We start from the raw sequence: 19,628 nt of genomic DNA on the forward strand, positions 1-19,628 counted from the left end.
ATGACGTTTCTAATAGCTGCGTTCGCGCAGATTTGTAAAATGATGTTTCAGCTGCGTTCACACAAAACTACGGTCACAGTTTAAAAATACGTCTGACTAAGGGTGTGTTGCACCGTCAACTTTGACCTTAACTTTAGCGTGCGCAGAGAAACGCAAAGTACATTTTTCTAAACGACAACGGCACACCAGTTGAATTTGACAGTGCAACTCACCCTAAATAAGAATTATTTCAAAATCTTAAAAATTACTAGTTAATAATATATTTTTAATAGGTCTTTAAGGATATAATGAGACTGTGGACGTAAGGCTGTAACTATATTACTCCGTCATAGTTGTAGATACTTAGGATTTAAAAAAAAGTCTTAATAATCTAAAGCATAAAAAGTTTATCATCATAAATGGCATTTCGTCATTATTTCAATATAAAAAATGCCTTTTTCGTTACTAACACAAACATGACCTATTTTGAAAAAAGCAACCCATTACAAAAATTTAAATGTAGTTTTCTTATTCTCCTTTGAAATCTATACAATAATGCCCAAAATCCGCTAAATACTCTCATTATACTGTGAATGAAAAATTTATAAACGTAAAAAAATGAAAAACAAAAAAATATAACCGTACCATCATGTTCATACAGACATTACATCAAGGCAAAGGCAAAGGCAAAAGTATCAAGACTGTGTGCGAGTTTTTAATTTCAAGTCACCCGATAGTGAACCTTAATTTTCTATACTTGAAGGTGCATTTTGAAATAAGTCCAGTTTAGAATGGAACAAAACACGTTCCGTTCCAGATGACGACGTGACGTTAGCAACAACACTATCGATTACTCGCAATCGCATTGCGTATCGTATCGATTCAACAAAAACAATTACTTACCGGTTCCGAAAAATTAAAGAAGGCATACTACACGTACTCGAATCGATACTTTTGAACTTTTCCTGTAACATATGTATGGGTAAAGAGTATAACGTCATTACTTCACTTTGGATTCACACTTCACTTGGAAAACATTTATCGATTTAGTTTTCTCATTAATATGCACATCAAATTGTTTTTCTCTGTTTTTGAAGGACTTTGGTTGCTTGGGTAACGACATTCAGACACGGAGTTTACTATTCAACTGCCCTCTTCGATATGACATATATATCGGTATATTCTTAGGGTTGGGGCGCCGCGTCGCCAAGCGCACACACGGGGTGAAATTTTACCAACTATTGATCGGAGAATACTAACACTCGAATGTTAAGATAAATGGAATATCATAATGTGATAGCCTATATGATTTTCGACTCTTTATAAGACTTTTCGTAAGAGCAATAGACAGAAATCTCTTCGGTCAGATTAGTAAGTTGATGAGGGAGGTTGATGGTGAGAAAACTAAATTCGAGTTGGTAGGTATTTAAAACTTGGTGGTTCTGGTTATATAAACCGTGAATCGATGACAAACTTGTAAATGCTTGGCTATGAAAGAGCATTACCTCTTGATAAAGCTGTTACTTAAAACTTATTTAACATTCTTGTTATACTTACAAATAAACGATCTAAACCTTTGATCAAATCAAATCAAAACTCATGTAGTTACTGTAGTTAGTAGTGCTTATAAACTATGTTATTTATGATGTTCACTCTAAATTCTACATAGCGCCTAGTGATTATTAAGAGCAAAATTTTCATCCCGTGTGATATCTTTCCCTCCGCGCAAGCGCGATGGCAGTTTCCATGACGCCATACTGGTTACCCCAGAGGTCTCTAATGTTTTGAAACCATAACAATAAGTATTGATGTTTGTTTAGATGTTTCTCAAAACAGTGAGAATTTTCCAAAAAATTCGCAAGTTTTGTGGATAGTCTTTCAAATTTTCTGGCTATATTTTGAAACATAGTTACTAATAATAATAATATTTGAATTAATCTAAAATAGAATGTTTGACGATGCTTGTTGTCGATTGTATACTATTTTATAATGACGAAGCATAATATATTGCGAATTATAGAATGTTTGATTTTTAAGTAATCAAATAATGACCATTCTTATTATTTACCTATTAAAAACTTAATTTCAAAGCCACATATTGTCAACTAAAGACATTTTTAACATCTCGATATCGACGTTACACATATTCATCATCAGATTATTGGATAATATTTCCTCATGCATAAGTAGCCAGTGGCGTAACTATATTCCCAAGAACCCTGGGGCTAAAATCCCAAATATCAGCCCTTTCTTTAAATCACAATTTTTTTATATTAATAAAATTATTATCATAATTTAATAAGTTTAACACTCACAATCAGTAAATATTTAAATCACAAAAAGTAGCAAATAAAATTAATCTTCTATAGAATTATTTTTTGTCATAAATAAACAAAATAAAATTAGGCAAGTAGAGTTCTTGATTGCCAGTTTCAAATTCATATTTATAATTCCCATGGCAATATTATGTAATGTTTAGTACGGATAAAAAAACATACGTACGGGCCATTAAAATCTGTTTACTATTATATTATTCAATAAGTTAATTACCACTCCATAACTTAGTACTCTATCTACATCAACATAAATATAATCAAGTACATAAAGGTATTGTCTAAGGTCAATGTCATGCTTCAATAAAAAGTGGACAAAATAAAGCATCAAAATTAGCAAGACCTTCTAACATAATTTCAATTGACGTGGTTGAAGTCACGTTATATTATTTTTGTCTCAAGTTCCCAATTTTGACATGTGATAAGGCACTAGAACAGTCAAAGTTATTTTCTTTAACATATCTCCATAAACGTTTAATAGAGATATATTTTTAGGTTTAAATATTATGGCAACGGATTCATCAGTTTCCAATTTTTCTGGTCTTTCCACTTGATTTGCTTCATGCGAAACAGTACTTTCGTGTTTTTCACTCGTTTCAAAATTTGATTGTGCAGGATTGCCTACTTCAGTTTTTGTTGGTACCTCATCTAGGATATCCGATGCTCTGTGACATGGAATATTAAATGGTGCTGCGTTTGACTGATAATAAAAATTATTGTATTGTTTTGCATCCTTTTGTTTTACTTCCCTTGATTCTATTATGTCATGTTTAATTAAATCTTGTTTAAATTGTGAAACTTCTTTAGCAGATGAAACAGTAGTCTGTGGTGCTATCAGAATTGTTTCAACATTATCTTTGGCTTGGTTTTTAGTTAGATTTGGATTTGGCCTGAATATAGGTATCATAGTTGGAGGTATTTCATAAGATTTTGGATGTACCTCTGTAGTATTTACTTTAGATTTTTCTAATAGCGGCTTAAGTAGCTCTTGTAATTTCACTCCCTTTTTAGGTTCAGTGTTATTTTGTTTAGATTTAAAATCTTTTATTTTGATTTCTGTAGCGTTTTCTTTTTCTTTGGACCCATTTCCAGCCAGTCCAATCGAAAGTAATTTTTCATCTTTAGAATCTTTGTCTGCCAATCTAATAGGAGACACTATTTCTTCTGCAAATAGAACTTTTGTGGTATTGAAATCCTCCTTAGTAACTTCAATGTTTGTTTTTCCATTTGTTTTATTAGTTTCAACTTTTTGTTTTTTATCTTTTGGAGGCATGTTGACTAGAGTTGCGAGATACGCATTGTCTTTCATGGGCTTGGAGCCTGAGTTTTTGGACATATAGTCGTTCCATTTTGGAAGTTTTGTTGTTGTTGTAGGCGTTGTTGTCTTTGGCTGGGGTAGACTTGTTTTTGACAAATTAAATGGTGCCGGTGCTGTGACTTTCTGAAATTCGAAAAGTGTAATTAATTTTTCGTGTAGTTAACTTATTTGTGCTACTTTTTCGTGAATTTCAAATAGTTACATTCTGAGCGATATCGAATGTACTTGTCTTTTTCTATACACGAATATCTATTCGATCAATTGATCATTATACAAACTGAGAATTCTTACAATATAGTAAACTTAAGTACCAAAAGTAATATTTTTTTTTGCCTCTACTACCAATTTCTTATTTGTAGTAAAATAGATTTTGGATCTCAAGTTGAAAATAAATATCTCATAGAAACAGCACACCACTCTACAAGGTAAATTATCTAAATAAAAAAAAAAAACTTACATGGACAATCACACAAAACCAAAGAATGATAACGGCCTTACTCATATTTCACTAATGACTATCCAACCAGCAATAATATTTCAGGAAAAGACATCGCTTACTTAAAACTTATACAGATATTAACTTACAACATTGTTATGCAATCGATCAGCTGATAAAGAAATCGATTTATTTCCTGGTATTTTATGAGATCTGTTAATTAACATCGATTTCTATAGGAATTTTATTGTTTTATTTTAGAATATTCTAGAGAATCTAGAACGAATATTTGCGTACACACGTTACTCATGTCTTGTATTCATAGATATATCTAATTTGTATCATAAATATATCTAATTTGATTTTGATGCGGGTTTTACCTGAGTGCAGTTGGGACTAGACGCTAGTTATCTATATTTTGAAGTTTTTACTAAGTATATATTTTTCACCCTACCAATTTCAATTTAGCATTTATTTGTTTTAAAAATGATGATATTCTTATATGAACTAAATTAGTTTTTTGGTGGAAACTTTCCTATTGGCTATCATAATAATTAAATAATAACAATTTTATTTAAATAATAAGAGTATCTATATATGAACCTCAATATATTATCTAAAATTAATGATATTTTTTCAAATTTTTTATTCATTTAGCAATCAAGTCACAAAGTGATATGCGTGGAATTTTTTACACCAACTGATAAATAAAAACTTTAATTGCATACACTGACGCACTTGTTGCAATAAAGTGATTATTATTATCATATAGACCTTTCGCCATGTCACGAATAAAAAATTTAAGCTTCATCACGTACTATTTGTCGCACTTTCTATGTCACAATATATAAAATATTGTTATTCTATTTTGAGTTTTTTTCCTTCTTCGTAAAGTACATTCTCAATTAACATTCATTTTCAATTAGAAATATCGGATCAAGTATTTACAAATAAATAACTATATATAGCAACATTATTTCACTGACTGACATATTATCTTTTCGTGTATTTGAGCATTAAATAAAAAATAAAAAACCTAAAAATGAAATTCGCTTTGGTCCTCTTCATCGCCCAGGTGGCCATATTCCAGGTATTAATTAATAACAGTTTCTACTAAATTATAATAAGTTATTTGCAATAATATTTTTATGAATACGTTTTTGTTATTACCAATGAAATAAATTCTTAAATACACCGACGAATGACACTAACGACATCAATTTTATTTTCAGTCCGCCTACTCCCAAGTGATCAGATCATCCCAGATCGCTCTCTCGGGACCACTCGTCGGGCCAGCCCTGCCTTCATGCGGCTGCTCATCCCTCCTACCCGCTCCCGTCCTGGCTCCTTCATGCGGCTGCTCATCCCCTGTCCTTTCAGCCCCCATTGTCAGTGCCCCAGTAGTCTCAACTGCAGTTTCACCTCTCGTCGTTCCCAGTGTTGCCAACAGCCTAGCTGATACCCTCTCCCTGTTGACTGTCAGCAGTCTGCTAGCTGATACCCTTCCCTTGGCTTACCCCAATGTGGTTAGCACCGTGCCAGTCGTTGGTGGATGCGGATGCGGTGGACTGGGCTACACTCTGTTCTAAATTTCTTTATCCGTCATCTACAACATTCATTTTTTACATTCCTTACAAAGTCTAGAAATTTCATAAAAACTTACACGGAACTAGTTCAATTTTAAAAAAATCTGTTATGATAATTTCTTCATCTTACCTGGAGAAATATATTGCATTGTTATTATTTTTTGCATTCTCAAGAGGTACAAGTACCCGCTAACTGCCACACGCGCCCGTTTGGCATTTGGCAGTTATGTAGGATACCGGTTTAAAGTTATAAATTTCTATATTTTCCTTTTTTATAACCATTGCATTTTCAAATCGCTTTTTGTCGTCTCATTTCAATCATTCGAATCTACAATTTTAAACATTTTCGACTTTTTTATTATTATTCTCTAATTTCGTAAAAGTTTTTTCATATTATCATTACCATTATCATCATAGTCAATCAAAAATTTCAAAACTTAAGTTTCTGTAATTTGTAAAAATAAATTTCTAAATTATGCTGGTTGACCGTGTCTCAAAATTGTATTGTTTTATTTTTCTTTATTTTGTTTTTTAGCTTGTAAATAAATCACACCATTTTAGTGTTGAAATCGTTGAAATTCAAATATATTGTAACTGTACAACATTTATTTTTAAATGCCTTAATTGTGTAAATTTTTATCCCAGAAATTTATTCTTTAGCATATTGAATTAGTTATTTATTAACTATTTTTGGCATTCATTACCTAGGTAGAGTTTATGTAAAATATTGTTTTTAAAGTTTCTTAATTATTATATTGTGTACGATATGAATTTTGTAAAAATGAAAATCAATCTAATCACAAATTTTCAAGATATGTTACTTTCAAACTCCATCAGCTTATATATATTTGATAAAATATATTTATTTTCGTAATAACAACACATTTTTTGTTACCTTTATTACTATTTTCCCACAATTATTACTTTGTGACATTAGATAAACTGCTAACTTGGGCTCCAAAAAGATATAAACCCAGCGCCTTGCAAATTCACGATACACCCCCTCCCCTAACTCTTATATGCAATTTCAGATTTGTGTTCAGATAAATGTGTATTTTTAAGGAAAAATAGTAAAACTAAAGTACCTACCTATGTATTATATTCATTTATTTTTAACGAAGTCGTATCTTCAGCCTATGTTCTACTGTTCTGTCTCACTGTTGCTCTTGTGTGAAATAGGTTTGTGCCAATCTATACTATTATTATAAAGTGGTAAACGTTTGTGAGTTTGTATGTTTGAGGCGGGTAATCTCCGAAACTACCGAACCGATTTCAAAAATTCTTTCACCATTAGAAATGTACATTGTCCAAGATGCTATAGGCTATATAAGATATCAAAATTCCCACGGAAGCGAAGCCCCGGACAATATCTAGTGGAAGGGTAAGTAGATAGATACAATATGGCAGCGTCCACGCCACTAAATATGTCGAACAATCAATAATCGATCGATCATGTTAGAGGTCACGTACAGAGGTCACGTGAAGCTTGAAAGGAGAGGGCTCCTCCCTCTTAAGCAGATCTCTCTTGAGCAAAAATCACGAAATATTACAAGGGGGGTAGGGGGGTGTATTAATAAAGATGCGGAGGGTTTAGTAATTTATCACATTATATGTATTTATTTTGTCGTCAATCGCGCGATTTCTAAAGGGAAAAATCTTTGAAAAATAATATCACACTACCTGCGTGTAGTAAGATACTTATTATTTTTAAAGTTTCATTGAAGGTACTGAAAAAATCACATGATTAATGCAGGTAAGTACGGCCCTTTATTAATGTCGGCGATAGTAGCGCCACCGTCTGCGAGATTCCTTTCGTGACGCGGAGTGGAGAAAGAGCTGCTGTCTACTACTGCAACATTTTTGTTCATAAAATCCATCTCTATGCATACACTAATACCTATTATAAATTCGAAATCAAATAAAATCAATTCATTTATTCAATTCAGGTATTAGACTTTCACAGGCAACAGGCACTTTTTCACGTCAAATATGGTAGTTTTTCACAAGCTAAAAACTACTGGTTGAAAGTCTGTCTGTCAGTCTATCTGTTTACCATGATTTCGATACAATTTGATGTGCCTAAAGTTGACCCTGGGATGCATGAAACATAAAGCACGCAACGCACGTTGTTTTTTGGGAGTATCTTCTATACCTATAAAACCACGGGGTGTTTTACTAAAGCGGCTTGGGTCATTATGAGAATCCTTTATTCGTCTACTATGCAGCTTGAGCTCTTGTATGCAAAATATGTACCGATCACTCCATCCTGATATTTTGTTCTCTCGGTATACATAGTTGACGTACATCAACCTATTCAAAATCATTGGAAAATGGGGGCGCATTTGCCATCGCATCGAGTTCCATGAAGGGTAAATTGATGTATGGTTAGCTGCACGTAGAGTCAACAGCACATCAACCAACCCAAATTCTATTACCGCGCTGTAGATGTTCATGCAGGGTAACTTGATGTGCTGTTGACTGTACCAATGTCAAGGATTATTTTCACTATCCTACCTACATTTATAGATAAAATCTCTATTCTTCTTCAGCATTTTAACTCTCATAAATATGTCTACATGGATGAATGTTCAAAGATTGTGAAGGTGCCTTCTTACCTTATGCAGCCATAAGCTGTGTTAGAATATCCTAAACATATATTATATATCCTTGAGAGCCTAATATAGGTTTATAGTTGAAGTAATAAATGTATTGCATACACTTTCTTTGTTATTCACAATACTTTTCAAACCTTTCCTTCCCAGCTTCGAAACCTCTTCAAATTTCGCACCGATACTCAGGGTCGTTCTTTGCGTAGTGCTGTAAACCTTCGTCTAATTACTCCAATCCACTCCACTGTTTTTTTTCCAATTCGTTCACTGTACATGCAGCTCGTCTTTGGAATACTTTACCTTACTCCATCCGGTGTGCTCAAACTCTGAGTAGCTTTAAATCTCAGGTCAAGACATATTATTTATGTCTTTGATTAGCTGTTTCTGTATTTCCATTTTCATTCATAATTCATAATTATGTGCAATATAAGTATATGTAATGTGTGTATGTAAGTATATAGTATTAACATTTATGTAGGTTTATGATATTTATTTTAAGTATATTTATTATATTAAATCTATTTTTACAATTGTCAGTTTAATCCGACCTGCATTTCTGTATTTCCTCGTCTAGCAATTTCCCAAAAGGTTGCCTGGAAGAAATTGCTTACAGCGTTAAGGCCGCCTTTCGCACAATATATCTATACCATAATGTCATGCTATGTGTGATTATACATTTTGTACTTATGTATACTATGTATTGTATTGTATAGAAATCTGACTCGTCCGAATAGACAGGCACAAAATAAAGATAGTAATTCATTCTGTATTATGATGTAGCTTAAATACTAGTATGCAAGTTTAAGTGTTGCAGCATCTAATAGCCAAGTAGCCACCTGTATGTGAAGAATTTTTCAAGTAAAATACAAACACAAATATAACCCAACGAAAACATTTATTCATACTAATAAACAAAACACAACGCGGTATATAATTTACAAGCCGCATTTGCAAATGTCAATAAGACCGTTACCGGTGTCTACGTAGGCCGTGCCATGTGACGGAACTGCACCATCCACTCCAACATATCCATACACAGGGAATGTACCGCTGATTTTGATTGATCCACCCACAGGGAGATCACCATCAAGGGATATATCTCCAAATTGAAGATTTGGAACAATTTCTGTAACCAATGGTGCCTTAGCAGCAGACAATTGCCATCCTGGGTGGTAACTTGGTGCTACAGTTTGGGCTACACTGCCGGACAGCAAAGCTTGTTGAGAGTTTACGTTACCGATGTATTCAGGTAAGCCGAGGTTATTGCCAAAGTTTAAATTTAAACCTTGGTTTAAGCCGAGGTTACCGAGGTTGTTGGGGTAGCCTTGCAGGGGGAAGCCGAAGACATCCTGAAAGAAAGATGGGTAAGTTACCTATGTAAATCTAGAACATGTTGAGGCAATGGTAGATATGAGTTATTGCAGATGGCAGCTATAAGGGTTAACGATGTGAAGGAAATTGCTAGCAATAAGTGGATAAGGATGATCCAGGACAGAAAAGGTTGGCGTAGACGGAATTAGACCAAACCCATCAGTGGATCACGAAGTTGTGCAGATGATGCATGATGGGATGTCTGTTGGAGGACAAAATCTGATAGATGGCATTATAGTTCGAAACTTAAAAGTAAATTATAAACGCTTAGATGAAAGAGAAAGAGAGAGAGAGACACTTGAAGTAAATTGACATATTTTTAGTGATTATGGCCACTTACCTGCAACAGCAGGCACTGTAACACCAGAAATAGTCCAAGGTAAGACATCTTCAACCAACACGATCGAGTGAATCATCACTACTGAACTATTTTTCTTTTATATGAACAATTAAATGTTATCTTTCTTACGAAAGCTTCGGTTTCTTCCGACACAAACGTAATTGATTTTTGCATAATATATTACAACAATAGTTGATAATTTTATTGTGATATGGGTTAGAAATTATTTGATTTTATTTTGTTAGGCTTGTTGCTACGAAAGTACACTAAGTAATACCACTATGAAAAAGAGGGGTGCTGCATGTAATTTTTACAAGTTGTACCTATACGTAGCAGGAAGTTCGAAGCAAGAATAAGCGAAATAAGAGTGCCAATTATCTGTAGTCCTTAGACCTTCACAGGGATGGAATTTTTTTTAGAAAATACTACATATATGAAATGTGACGTACTTATTTTATATTATGTAGTAAATTTCTCAAAAATCTACCATCAAACCACTGCTGAGAAGAAATGCCGACAGAAACTCATTTGAACAGTGTTGGCCCCCTGTTATGCCAAAAGGGCTTACCCATGGAAATAGTAGGTATGTTTTGCACGAAGAACTTATGAAATCCATGGGCTTATCATTTTTCTTTCCTAATTATTTTTTTTCTAATAGTCTATAACAACATAAAGTACATAGGCAAAAAGTATACCAAAAAATGTGATGATTGTGATCAAGTGCTGATAAGAAATAGATGAATCACACAAAAATGTGTAAATCAAGCTGACCAGTTTCCCCCTGGCAGCACTCGTTCACGAGTTGACGCTTGGGTTGGCCATCGCGAAGCTCAACCACAATAGAGGGAAACTCACGACCAATTTGAATTATTAAGCATGACATACTCGATTCCCATAACTTTATAATACAGATCTTATTTACCCAAATAGACATTTATTTACGGAATAGAAAAGATTCTGTGTAGTTACAGTTCACACAGGATACATCTAAGTACTTACCAAGTTACATCCAAGTACTTACAACTCAACTGAGTTGTCTAATAGTTTCGGAATAAACAGATGATAAACAGACATGACGAATCATAGAAAAGGTCAGTTTTTTTCATTCATATCCGGAACTCTAAATATTGTAGAAACTTCATGATTTATTTAGTACATGAGTTATGTACAGTCAACAGCACATCAATTAAGCTACCCAATTGCATTGCACTCAACCTGTTACCAGCAGCTCCGCTCGCTGTAGTCTATGTTTAACCCTCAGATCCTCAGTTATCTATATTCCAAATTTCATCAAAATCGGCCCAGACATATAGCCATGAAATAATGACAGACAGACCATTTAGGTAAGTATGTTTTATTATGGATTTGCAGCTGTTATTCCGGCATGGCATAAGACCCATTCATATGATTCCCTTTTTGTAATTCATTCTACTAAGTATTTTTTTTTAATTTCGCTAAGAAATAAAATAAATTATAAAAATGTGAGGCGTGCAAAGAATATTCGCCTTAAATAAGATTCATTCTGTCTTTCGTTACGAGGATTTTCCGTCTAGTTCATGAATATTATTATTATTAGCTTGAAAATTTTATTCAATAAATTTTTCCACGTTCATGATACATTTTTCGTTTAATTAATACATTTAATACAGTCTTATTCAAGCTTTTACCTGTTTTGCGCTAAATGTTCTAGTGTATTCAGCCATTTGAGGACACTCCAACTCCAACCCTATACGAACTTGCGAATATTAATTTGCCAGTCACCATAGCCGATAACTGTCAGGGATATATACAGTTCACCCCGTTGCGATAATATAGTGGAATAATATGACAGGGGAAGACATACTAAAGCTAGGTACGTATAGTTATACGTGTTAGCAATGATCGTGCATGCGAAAGCAAGTAACAAAATAAAAATCTTCATTTGGGTACATTTTGTTTTATTTATAGGTCCACTATTAACTTTTGCGATGCTCTCCAACGATACTAATTATAGAGAGTAGTTTTATTTCTATTTTTACATGTTGATAACAAATAAACTCTAATTGGAACGATTTTGGTGAAATTTGACACAGAGAACTTCAGAAGTAACAACATGCCTTTACCACGAAAAAACGCTGAAGTCCGCTGTTGAGTGATCAAGAAGTTTTTCTAATTTTCGGGTAAGTTAATGATTTAATGTGTTCCGTGCAATTTACACATAATAATTAGTAACATTTATCTCGGTTTGAAAAAAAAAAGAATTCAGTATTATAAATAATATTTTATTAATAAATAATTCAATAAATAATCTTATTTAGAAAAACCGCCCTGCCAAGCCCAAACCTGGCTTGCCCAGGCCACCGTACAGTCCAGCATTATTCAATTCGTTGACAATCCCTATGTTGCCATCTCCACATCCGCAACCAGCAACCCCTTGGCCACTGCTGGGCAAAGCACCTTCTACAGCAACAGCACTTAAGAATGGTAACTGCCCTGTTACAGTAAGAGGGCCTTCTATCAACAAATTGTCAGAAAACACAGATAATCCTGATGGAACTATAGGTGACACACTGGTCACAGAAAATACACCTCCGTTAGATGCTGATATACCTTCGAATAACCCAGTGTTTATAGGAGTTGAAGCTACATTGGCGACGTTTATAGCACTATTGGTTGGTAAGTTTTGTCCTAAGTTGTACGGCACATTTGAAGCTAAATTATTGGCGAGATTTAAATTATTTCCAGTAGCTATCATATTTGCAGCCACATTGTTTAGTCCGTGAGCATTTGCAGGATTATTAGCTCCAAGATTGTTGGCTGCATAAGGATTCGATCCAGGATTATTTGCTGCATAACTGTTTCCTACTCCATTTTGCAAGTTTCCGTAGTTGAGATAATGGCTTGAGATTTCCTGAAAAAATAAACATAAAATGATTAAAACATTGACCGCTTACTTTCATTCGGTGTCTAAATTGACCCGAGCGAAATATTAGTAAAAAGAATTAAGATTATACCAAACATAAGTTACCTGAACTAATAAAACTATAGAGCATAGGATAGTTATTTTAGACATCATGTTATTTATACGTATATAAATTATACTACAAAAAATCTATATCAATACTGACTGATCAATATCTATAAAATATCACATATTTATATGACGATCTAAAATACGTTACAAAATAGATAACAAATAAGTATGCAACAAAAAATAACATATCTACTACCTGTATCTATATCGTGATATTTTGTCATTTTTAAATTTATCGATAAGAAACGCATTGATAAAAGAATATATATTACAATATTATTTTGACATAATTATTGCAGCACCCTAAAAACCCTTTACGGTATATTTTATCGGTATACCACAACTTCAGTATGGCGAAAATTAGAATATTATGCCTAGTTATATTCAGTTTCAAAATATTCTCCTATATATAGGTTAGTAATTACAATTTATCATCATTACAATAGTCACCATGATTAAATTTACTTTATTCTTGTGGTTACAAGCGCTGCTTATACAGGTTGGCATTATATTTTTTTAATAACGAGATTTCGTAACTTAAATTAGTGCTAAAGCTATACAACAAGTGCCACATCAACTAGTCCGTCCGAGAATATAATAAAATTAACCCTTGATATGCTTATAAATTATAAATGTAGGTATAATTTTAACCATTTATATTTCTTTCAGAATGCAGTCGGCCTTTGCCCTTGCATGGAAGGTCTCATCGGCGTGGACTTATCAGAACGTTTCTTGGGTAAAAACAACGTAAATCCACTTAGCAGCATAGCAGCTGCTGAAGCAGCCTCTATAGGAGCAGGATTTGGAGGAGCCAATTTAGGAGGGCTGGGCGGTTATGGAGTTGGATTCGGATCTCCAGCAGTAGCAGAAGTTGGATTAGGTGGCTTCGGACCGTCTTATGGAGCTTTTGGTCCTAATGTAGGCCTTGGCGGTGGTATAACAGCTACTGAGGTAGTTAGCAGCTATGCTGGTGGCTTGGGAGGCAATCTTGGAGGATTCGGGCCTGGAGTAGGTGGGTACGGTGGTAATCTTGGCGGCTTAGCTGCGGCTGAAGTTGCTAGCGACTTAGCTGGTGTGAACATCGGTGGTTCTGGACTCGGTGGAGTAGCAGCTGCCGAAATCGCCTCTAGTTTAGTAGGAAACAATGCTGGATTTGGTCCTTACGGTCCTGGTTTTGGTTCCATTGCCAATGCTGAGGCGGCGGCAGCTGGATTCAATGGATTTGGAGGACCAGGGTTCGGTCTTGGAGGTCTTGCTGGTGGGTTAGCTAGGACAGAATTACTGGGAGGGCTAGGTGGTGGAATTAATCCAATTGCAGCTCTTGCTTTGGGAGGCCTAGGTGGCGCTGGGTTAGGTGGCCTCGCAGGGGCCGAGTTGGGTGGTGGTAAGCCTGGGTTATCTGAACTTGCTGCTTTGAGCATTGGTAGCAGCTTGGGTGGTTCTGGACTTGGTGGAGCGTTACTGGGCGCTACATTAGCTGGAGGATTAGGGGGTGGGAATCTTGGGCCTGCGGAACTGGCTGCGTTGGCCCTAAGTGGAGGACTTGGAGGTCAAGGTTATCCTGGATTTGGTGCGCCAAGTCCGTATGGTTTCCCAGGAGCTGAGGGTTTTGGAGGGTTCGGACCAGGTTTCGGCCCTGGCTTTGGTCCAGGGTTTGGACCAGGTTTTGGCCAAGGATTCGGACCAAGCCTTGGCCCCGAATTTGGTTCTGGTTCAGGATTTGGTCCCGGTTTCGGTCCAGGATTTGCACCCGGGTTTGGCCCAGGATTTGCGCCCGGATTTGGCCCAGGATTTGGACCTGGTTTCGGTGGTCCCGGATTTGGTGGATCAGGATACTTTGGCCCTGGTTACGGTCCCGGATTTTTTTAGACATTAATAGTTTAGTGTTACTAATCTTGTGATTTTTTATGAACTTGCTAAAGGTTTTGTTGTTACACAAATATCAAATAAAATTTAAGGAATATTTAATGAGAAGGTTTTATTTTACGTTCCTTTTTACATATTATTCCTCAACGTATTATTTTTTCTTTTTGTTAATCTATGCATATTATCAACATTAATTATATAAATAATAGTAAGTAGGTATTGCATACAAATGGATTTGTATGTATACACCCTTCGTATTCACAAATTCGGAGTTCAGGAAAACAGATTGAGATGGTTCCATGGCCTAAGGCGGGATTTTTATTATAATAATATAAAAAAATATAATTACAATACATTATAAATTAAATTATATATGTTACTGTAAAAGAACGAACTACCGTAAATTCTAAGATTTTCCAGTTAAACATAAGATTTACCAACTCTTAATGGTAAAAGTCCGAACAATTTTGTTACCGATACATAAGTCGTTCCCTGCATTAATTTATACTGTGGGCTGGCGGCAATGCGTATGCTTTTACTATACTGGGACACGCGCAAATAACGCGCCTTATTTGGTAATGTTCGCGGTCCTCGATCGTGATTGGCGCTCGCAGTCGCTATAGTCCGTTGATAGCATCACGCGTTCCCGCTTCCCGCGCCCGCTCTCAAGTCAGTCTGTGTCGTCGTTCGTCTTGTAACAGTCGTGTGTGCTAAGATAAATGTTCCGTGATTGTAAAGTGTCAAGGCTCCTCATTGTACGATAATAAACGCTGTTGTACCTACCTAAGTCCACTAATCTTTCATTTCTAACATCTGGTCCATTCGAGTCGGACAGTTAATATTAAAGTGCGTCGCGTTCCGCGTGCCTCAGTCAGGGCACCTACCAGTGAACTCGTTTTATCACAATGGTGGGAACAAGAAGCACGGCGAGGGAACCACTCGAGGAGCCATCGTCCATCACGGAGTCACCCCGACCTATAGTCACTAGCGGCGGCACTCAAGATGAAACGCTGCACGACACGGCCGCAGCACTGCCGCCCGGTGGCACTTCGGCACCCGTCGCTCCCGTCACAACTGCGTCCAATGGGTCGCACGCCACCACGACGGCGGGAGTACCACAGCCAAACGACACCAGCCAGCCGTTGAGAGACCTAACGGCGGCTTTATTAGAGGTAGTTCGCGGGGTTCGCCCCGCACCCGCGATTCACAGGTATGCTGACTTACCTTACTTTAATGGAAATACTGGTGACTGGTTATATTTTAAAAGTGCATTTGTCGAGTCACAGTCCGCCTTTACGGAGGCGGAAAATAAGGCCCGGCTTCGCAAGTGCCTAAAGGGAGTAGCTTTGGAATCGGTAAAGGGTTTATTTGTAGGAGGTATTGAAGCGCTAGAAATTGTGGAAAGGCTAGAAGCACGTTTCGGCCGACCACACGCTTTGGTTACAAACGAACTGGAAAAATTACGCCACTTACCAAAGTTGGTAGATAGTCCAAGGGAAGTCTGTATTTTTGCTTCTAAAGTAAATAATATTATATCTACTATAAAGGCACTAAATAAAATCGAGTACTTACATAACCCAGAAATTACTAACATTGTATGCGATAAATTAACGACAGTTTTACGACATAGGTGGTATGATTTTGAGGCTTTGGCGGATGCATCTGAACCTAGGCTGCTTGTCATTGCTCGTTTCTTAGACAGAGAGGCTGATCTCAATTCTAGGCATGCCAAATGTGAGATAGTCGAAGAGCGAAAGGACTGCAAGCGCCATCACTGTGGCACCACAAACACAAAAGTCAACATGTGCCCTATATGCAACGCCTCAAGCCATTATACCCCGGCATGCCCTAAATTTATATCCATAACCGCTTCAGAAAGGTGGGAGGCAGCTCGTAAAAACAAATTATGTTTTAGATGCCTTGGCAAACGGACATGGAATCACAGATGCAAAGGGAAGAAGTGCGAAGCGCAAGGCTGCGAGTACTACCACCACAAGCTGCTGCACGACGACGCAGCGCAGCCAATGAAGAGTGACAACGGCGTGGCGGCACCACGACAGCGAACGCAAAGCAACAGAGCCGGAGGTCAAGCGACTGTCTTCGAGTCGTGTAGCAACGCGACTACAGCAGCGGCGGGAGCACTGCGTTCGGTGCAAACCTACCTCAAAGTTTTACCAGTTCAATTATCGGGACCACATGGTGAGATAGATACTTATGCCTTATTAGATGACGGGTCCACCATTACATTGCTGACATCAAGTCTGGCAGACAAGATTGGTGTCGCTGGGCCAGCAGCACCTTTTGTCATAGAGGCCATAGCAGGAGCGCACATCGACGCTGTTAGCTCCCAGCGAGTAAAGTTCTCCATTAAAGGTAAGTACACAAATAATAAAATTAATATCGAGGCACGTACCATAGATAGTTTGAACATTTCCCCCCAGTCTGTGCCAACCGAAGCCCTAGCTCATTGTGAACATCTACAAGACATTAGTGACCAACTTGTCTATGCAACAGCGGAACCACTTATACTAATAGGACAAGACAATTGGTCCCTGCTCATTGCATCTGAGGTACGACGTGGTAAGCTAGAACAGCCAGTGGCGTCGCACACACCTCTCGGCTGGGTATTACACGGACAAAAAAGAGTATGTCCCTACGGTCGCGGTGGCTACATGCTGCAAGAGCGTTTTCATTGCAGCCATGCACATATGAAAGACAAAGCCCTTGAACAATTAATAAAGGAGCACTACGATTTGGAGTCATTGGGAGTAGAGCCGCGCCGACCTCAAGCTGACCCTGAACATCAAGAAGAATTTCCCGAAGCTGTAGATCCTATAATAAACAATCACTATATGGATGACTATTTACAGAGTTTTGACACCGCGGCTGAGGCGAACCGTGTGGCTCAGGCAGTGGATGCTGTACACCGTCGAGGCAACTTCGTGCTGCAGAAGTGGGCATCGAATGACAGCAACGCCATCGCCGGTCTCGCAGTAGAGCCCATGACTCATGTCAACATCAACGAAGAAGAAAAAATATTGGGGCTCGTTTGGCGAATAGCCGACGACACCCTGGGTTTTAATTTATCTAAATTTTCCTTCAACAATAGTATTACTAAACGTCAATTGTTGAAAGAAGTTATGTCTCTCTATGATCCTTTAGGCCTTGTAACGCCAATTACCATCCAAGGCAAACAAATATTACAAGAGGCTTGGCGCAGTAACGTTGGGTGGGATGACCCCTTACCATTTAAATTAGAACAAGTTTGGCAGACTTGGTTAATTTCTTTACAAGGTTTAAAGGATGTAGCACTACCCCGATGTTACCCATTATTTAGTTCAGCAGAGACACTTGAGCTGCACGTTTTTGTTGACGCGAGCGAAGTCGCCTACGCCGCTGCGGCTTATTGGCGATCAGTAAACGACAGAGGCGAGGTACAGGTCTCGCTCGCGGCAGCAAAGGCACGTGTGGCCCCCATTAAGATTGTTTCTATACCTAGACTTGAATTACAGGCAGCTGTACTGGGTGGTCGGCTGGCGCACGCCGTCGAGCTTCATCACTCGCGTCGCCCGGATCGTCGCGTGCTGTGGACTGACTCGCGCACCGTGTTGTCGTGGCTGCGCGCGGGCTCGCGTTCATTCAAACCCTTCGTAGCGCACCGCGTGGCCGAACTGGAAGAGACCACAACGACCTCGGAGTGGAGATGGGTGCCCACAGCTGACAACGTCGCCGACGACGCTACTCGTCGCGTACAGACCGACTTCACAGCTGCACATCGTTGGTTTCGAGGCCCGGAATTTCTATACAAAGAAGAAAAACTCTGGCCGCACGACAAGGACCCGCTCCATTCCACAGAAACTGGCGAAGAACGTGTGGCTGCGACCACCATTCGCCCGCAACTCAAAGATGCCCTACCCGATGTGTCGAGATTCTCATCCTGGATCCATCTAATCAGATCAACCGCACGCATACTGCAATTCATCGATCGCTGCAAAACCCACACCGTCACCGCCATGCGTAGAAAACGCACTCGCTGCACTCCATCTGAGGACCCTGACTGGACAGGCGTCCAGCCCCGGTCATCCCGCGCTAGCGCAAGAACGACTCCACAGCGCAACCACAGCAATGCTAGCGCCTCCCGCACCTACGTGCCCCTCGCAGCCTTTTACACGCGCCGCGCTGAACTCATATGGACACGCGCCCTTCAGGAAGACTGCTTTTCGTCGGAGCTACGTGACATCACCGGCGGGAGGAGACTATCTACTGACAGTCGCCTTCGACATCTATCCTTGACTATGGACCAAAATGGCGTAATGAGGTTACGCTCTCGAACTGCCGCCGCGACTGATATCAACGAGGAAACTCTGTACCCAGCAGTGTTAGACGGAGACCACGCCTACAGTCGACTGTATATAAACTGGATCCACCGAAAGTTACATCATAGCGGCGTCGAATGCGTTACAAATGAGATACGCCAAAGATTTTGGATGCTACGCATTAGACCCACAGTAAGAGCAGTCATCAGACGATGCCAGCCCTGCAGACTGCGCCGTGCCACGCCTCCTGAACCGCTGACGGGGAACCTGCCACCGTGTCGCCTCACCCATCATCAGCGTCCATTCACACAAACAGGATTGGATTATTTCGGGCCGCTTTCAGTCACCATAACGAGACACCATGAGAAGCGCTACGTTGCCTTATTTACCTGCTTGACGACAAGGGCAGTTCATTTAGAAATAGCGTCGTCACTCTCTGCTGATGCTGCTGTGCTCGCACT

The 19,628-nt window shown here is 38.2% G+C and overlaps 4 protein-coding genes and 1 long non-coding RNA gene across 5 annotated transcripts; 2 read left to right on the forward strand and 3 right to left on the reverse strand.

Moving 5' to 3' along the window:
* Window positions 1-2,478: 2,478 nt before the first annotated feature.
* LOC128681390 (uncharacterized) lies at window positions 2,479-4,244 on the reverse strand. Its single transcript, XM_053765244.1, has 2 exons — window positions 4,088-4,244; window positions 2,479-3,753 (listed from the first exon to the last, which is right to left on the reverse strand). The coding sequence occupies exons 1-2, from the start codon at window positions 4,130-4,132 to the stop codon at window positions 2,710-2,712; spliced, it is 1,089 nt and encodes a 362-aa protein (XP_053621219.1). The 5' UTR covers window positions 4,133-4,244; the 3' UTR covers window positions 2,479-2,709.
* A 166-nt stretch (window positions 4,245-4,410) lies between these two features.
* On the forward strand, window positions 4,411-6,270 carry LOC128681394 (uncharacterized). The gene is made up of 2 exons (XR_008406011.2): window positions 4,411-5,156; window positions 5,299-6,270. It is a non-coding gene; the product is annotated as an uncharacterized LOC128681394 (long non-coding RNA).
* Window positions 6,271-9,139: 2,869 nt separating this feature from the next.
* LOC128681472 (uncharacterized) lies at window positions 9,140-10,066 on the reverse strand. The gene is made up of 2 exons (XM_053765381.2): window positions 9,973-10,066; window positions 9,140-9,610 (listed from the first exon to the last, which is right to left on the reverse strand). Exons 1-2 carry the CDS (start codon window positions 10,018-10,020, stop codon window positions 9,197-9,199), a joined length of 462 nt encoding a protein of 153 aa, XP_053621356.1. The 5' UTR covers window positions 10,021-10,066; the 3' UTR covers window positions 9,140-9,196.
* Window positions 10,067-12,212: 2,146 nt separating this feature from the next.
* LOC128681502 (uncharacterized) lies at window positions 12,213-13,113 on the reverse strand. The gene is made up of 2 exons (XM_053765445.1): window positions 12,980-13,113; window positions 12,213-12,862 (listed from the first exon to the last, which is right to left on the reverse strand). Exons 1-2 carry the CDS (start codon window positions 13,025-13,027, stop codon window positions 12,266-12,268), a joined length of 645 nt encoding a protein of 214 aa, XP_053621420.1. The 5' UTR covers window positions 13,028-13,113; the 3' UTR covers window positions 12,213-12,265.
* A 256-nt stretch (window positions 13,114-13,369) lies between these two features.
* LOC128681501 (uncharacterized) lies at window positions 13,370-14,953 on the forward strand. Its single transcript, XM_053765444.1, has 2 exons — window positions 13,370-13,484; window positions 13,655-14,953. The coding sequence occupies exons 1-2, from the start codon at window positions 13,437-13,439 to the stop codon at window positions 14,852-14,854; spliced, it is 1,248 nt and encodes a 415-aa protein (XP_053621419.1). The 5' UTR covers window positions 13,370-13,436; the 3' UTR covers window positions 14,855-14,953.
* Window positions 14,954-19,628: the final 4,675 nt, after the last annotated feature.

The sequence above is a fragment of the Plodia interpunctella genome, chromosome 27 (genome assembly GCF_027563975.2).
Source record: "Plodia interpunctella isolate USDA-ARS_2022_Savannah chromosome 27, ilPloInte3.2, whole genome shotgun sequence".
Classification (NCBI taxonomy): Eukaryota; Metazoa; Arthropoda; class Insecta; order Lepidoptera; family Pyralidae; genus Plodia; species Plodia interpunctella.

Coding starts and splice junctions, on each gene's coding strand:
- LOC128681390 (XM_053765244.1), bottom strand. CDS start 4,132: ATGAGTAAGGCCGTTATCATTCTTTGGTTTTGTGTGATTGTCCAT. Junction 3,754..4,087: donor GGTTTTGTGTGATTGTCCAT/GTAAGTTTTTTT, acceptor TTCGAATTTCAG/AAAGTCACAGCACCGGCACC.
- LOC128681472 (XM_053765381.2), bottom strand. CDS start 10,020: ATGTCTTACCTTGGACTATTTCTGGTGTTACAGTGCCTGCTGTTGCAG. Junction 9,611..9,972: donor TACAGTGCCTGCTGTTGCAG/GTAAGTGGCCAT, acceptor TCTTTCTTTCAG/GATGTCTTCGGCTTCCCCCT.
- LOC128681501 (XM_053765444.1), top strand. CDS start 13,437: ATGATTAAATTTACTTTATTCTTGTGGTTACAAGCGCTGCTTATACAG. Junction 13,485..13,654: donor TACAAGCGCTGCTTATACAG/GTTGGCATTATA, acceptor TATTTCTTTCAG/AATGCAGTCGGCCTTTGCCC.
- LOC128681502 (XM_053765445.1), bottom strand. CDS start 13,027: ATGATGTCTAAAATAACTATCCTATGCTCTATAGTTTTATTAGTTCAG. Junction 12,863..12,979: donor CTATAGTTTTATTAGTTCAG/GTAACTTATGTT, acceptor TTATTTTTTCAG/GAAATCTCAAGCCATTATCT.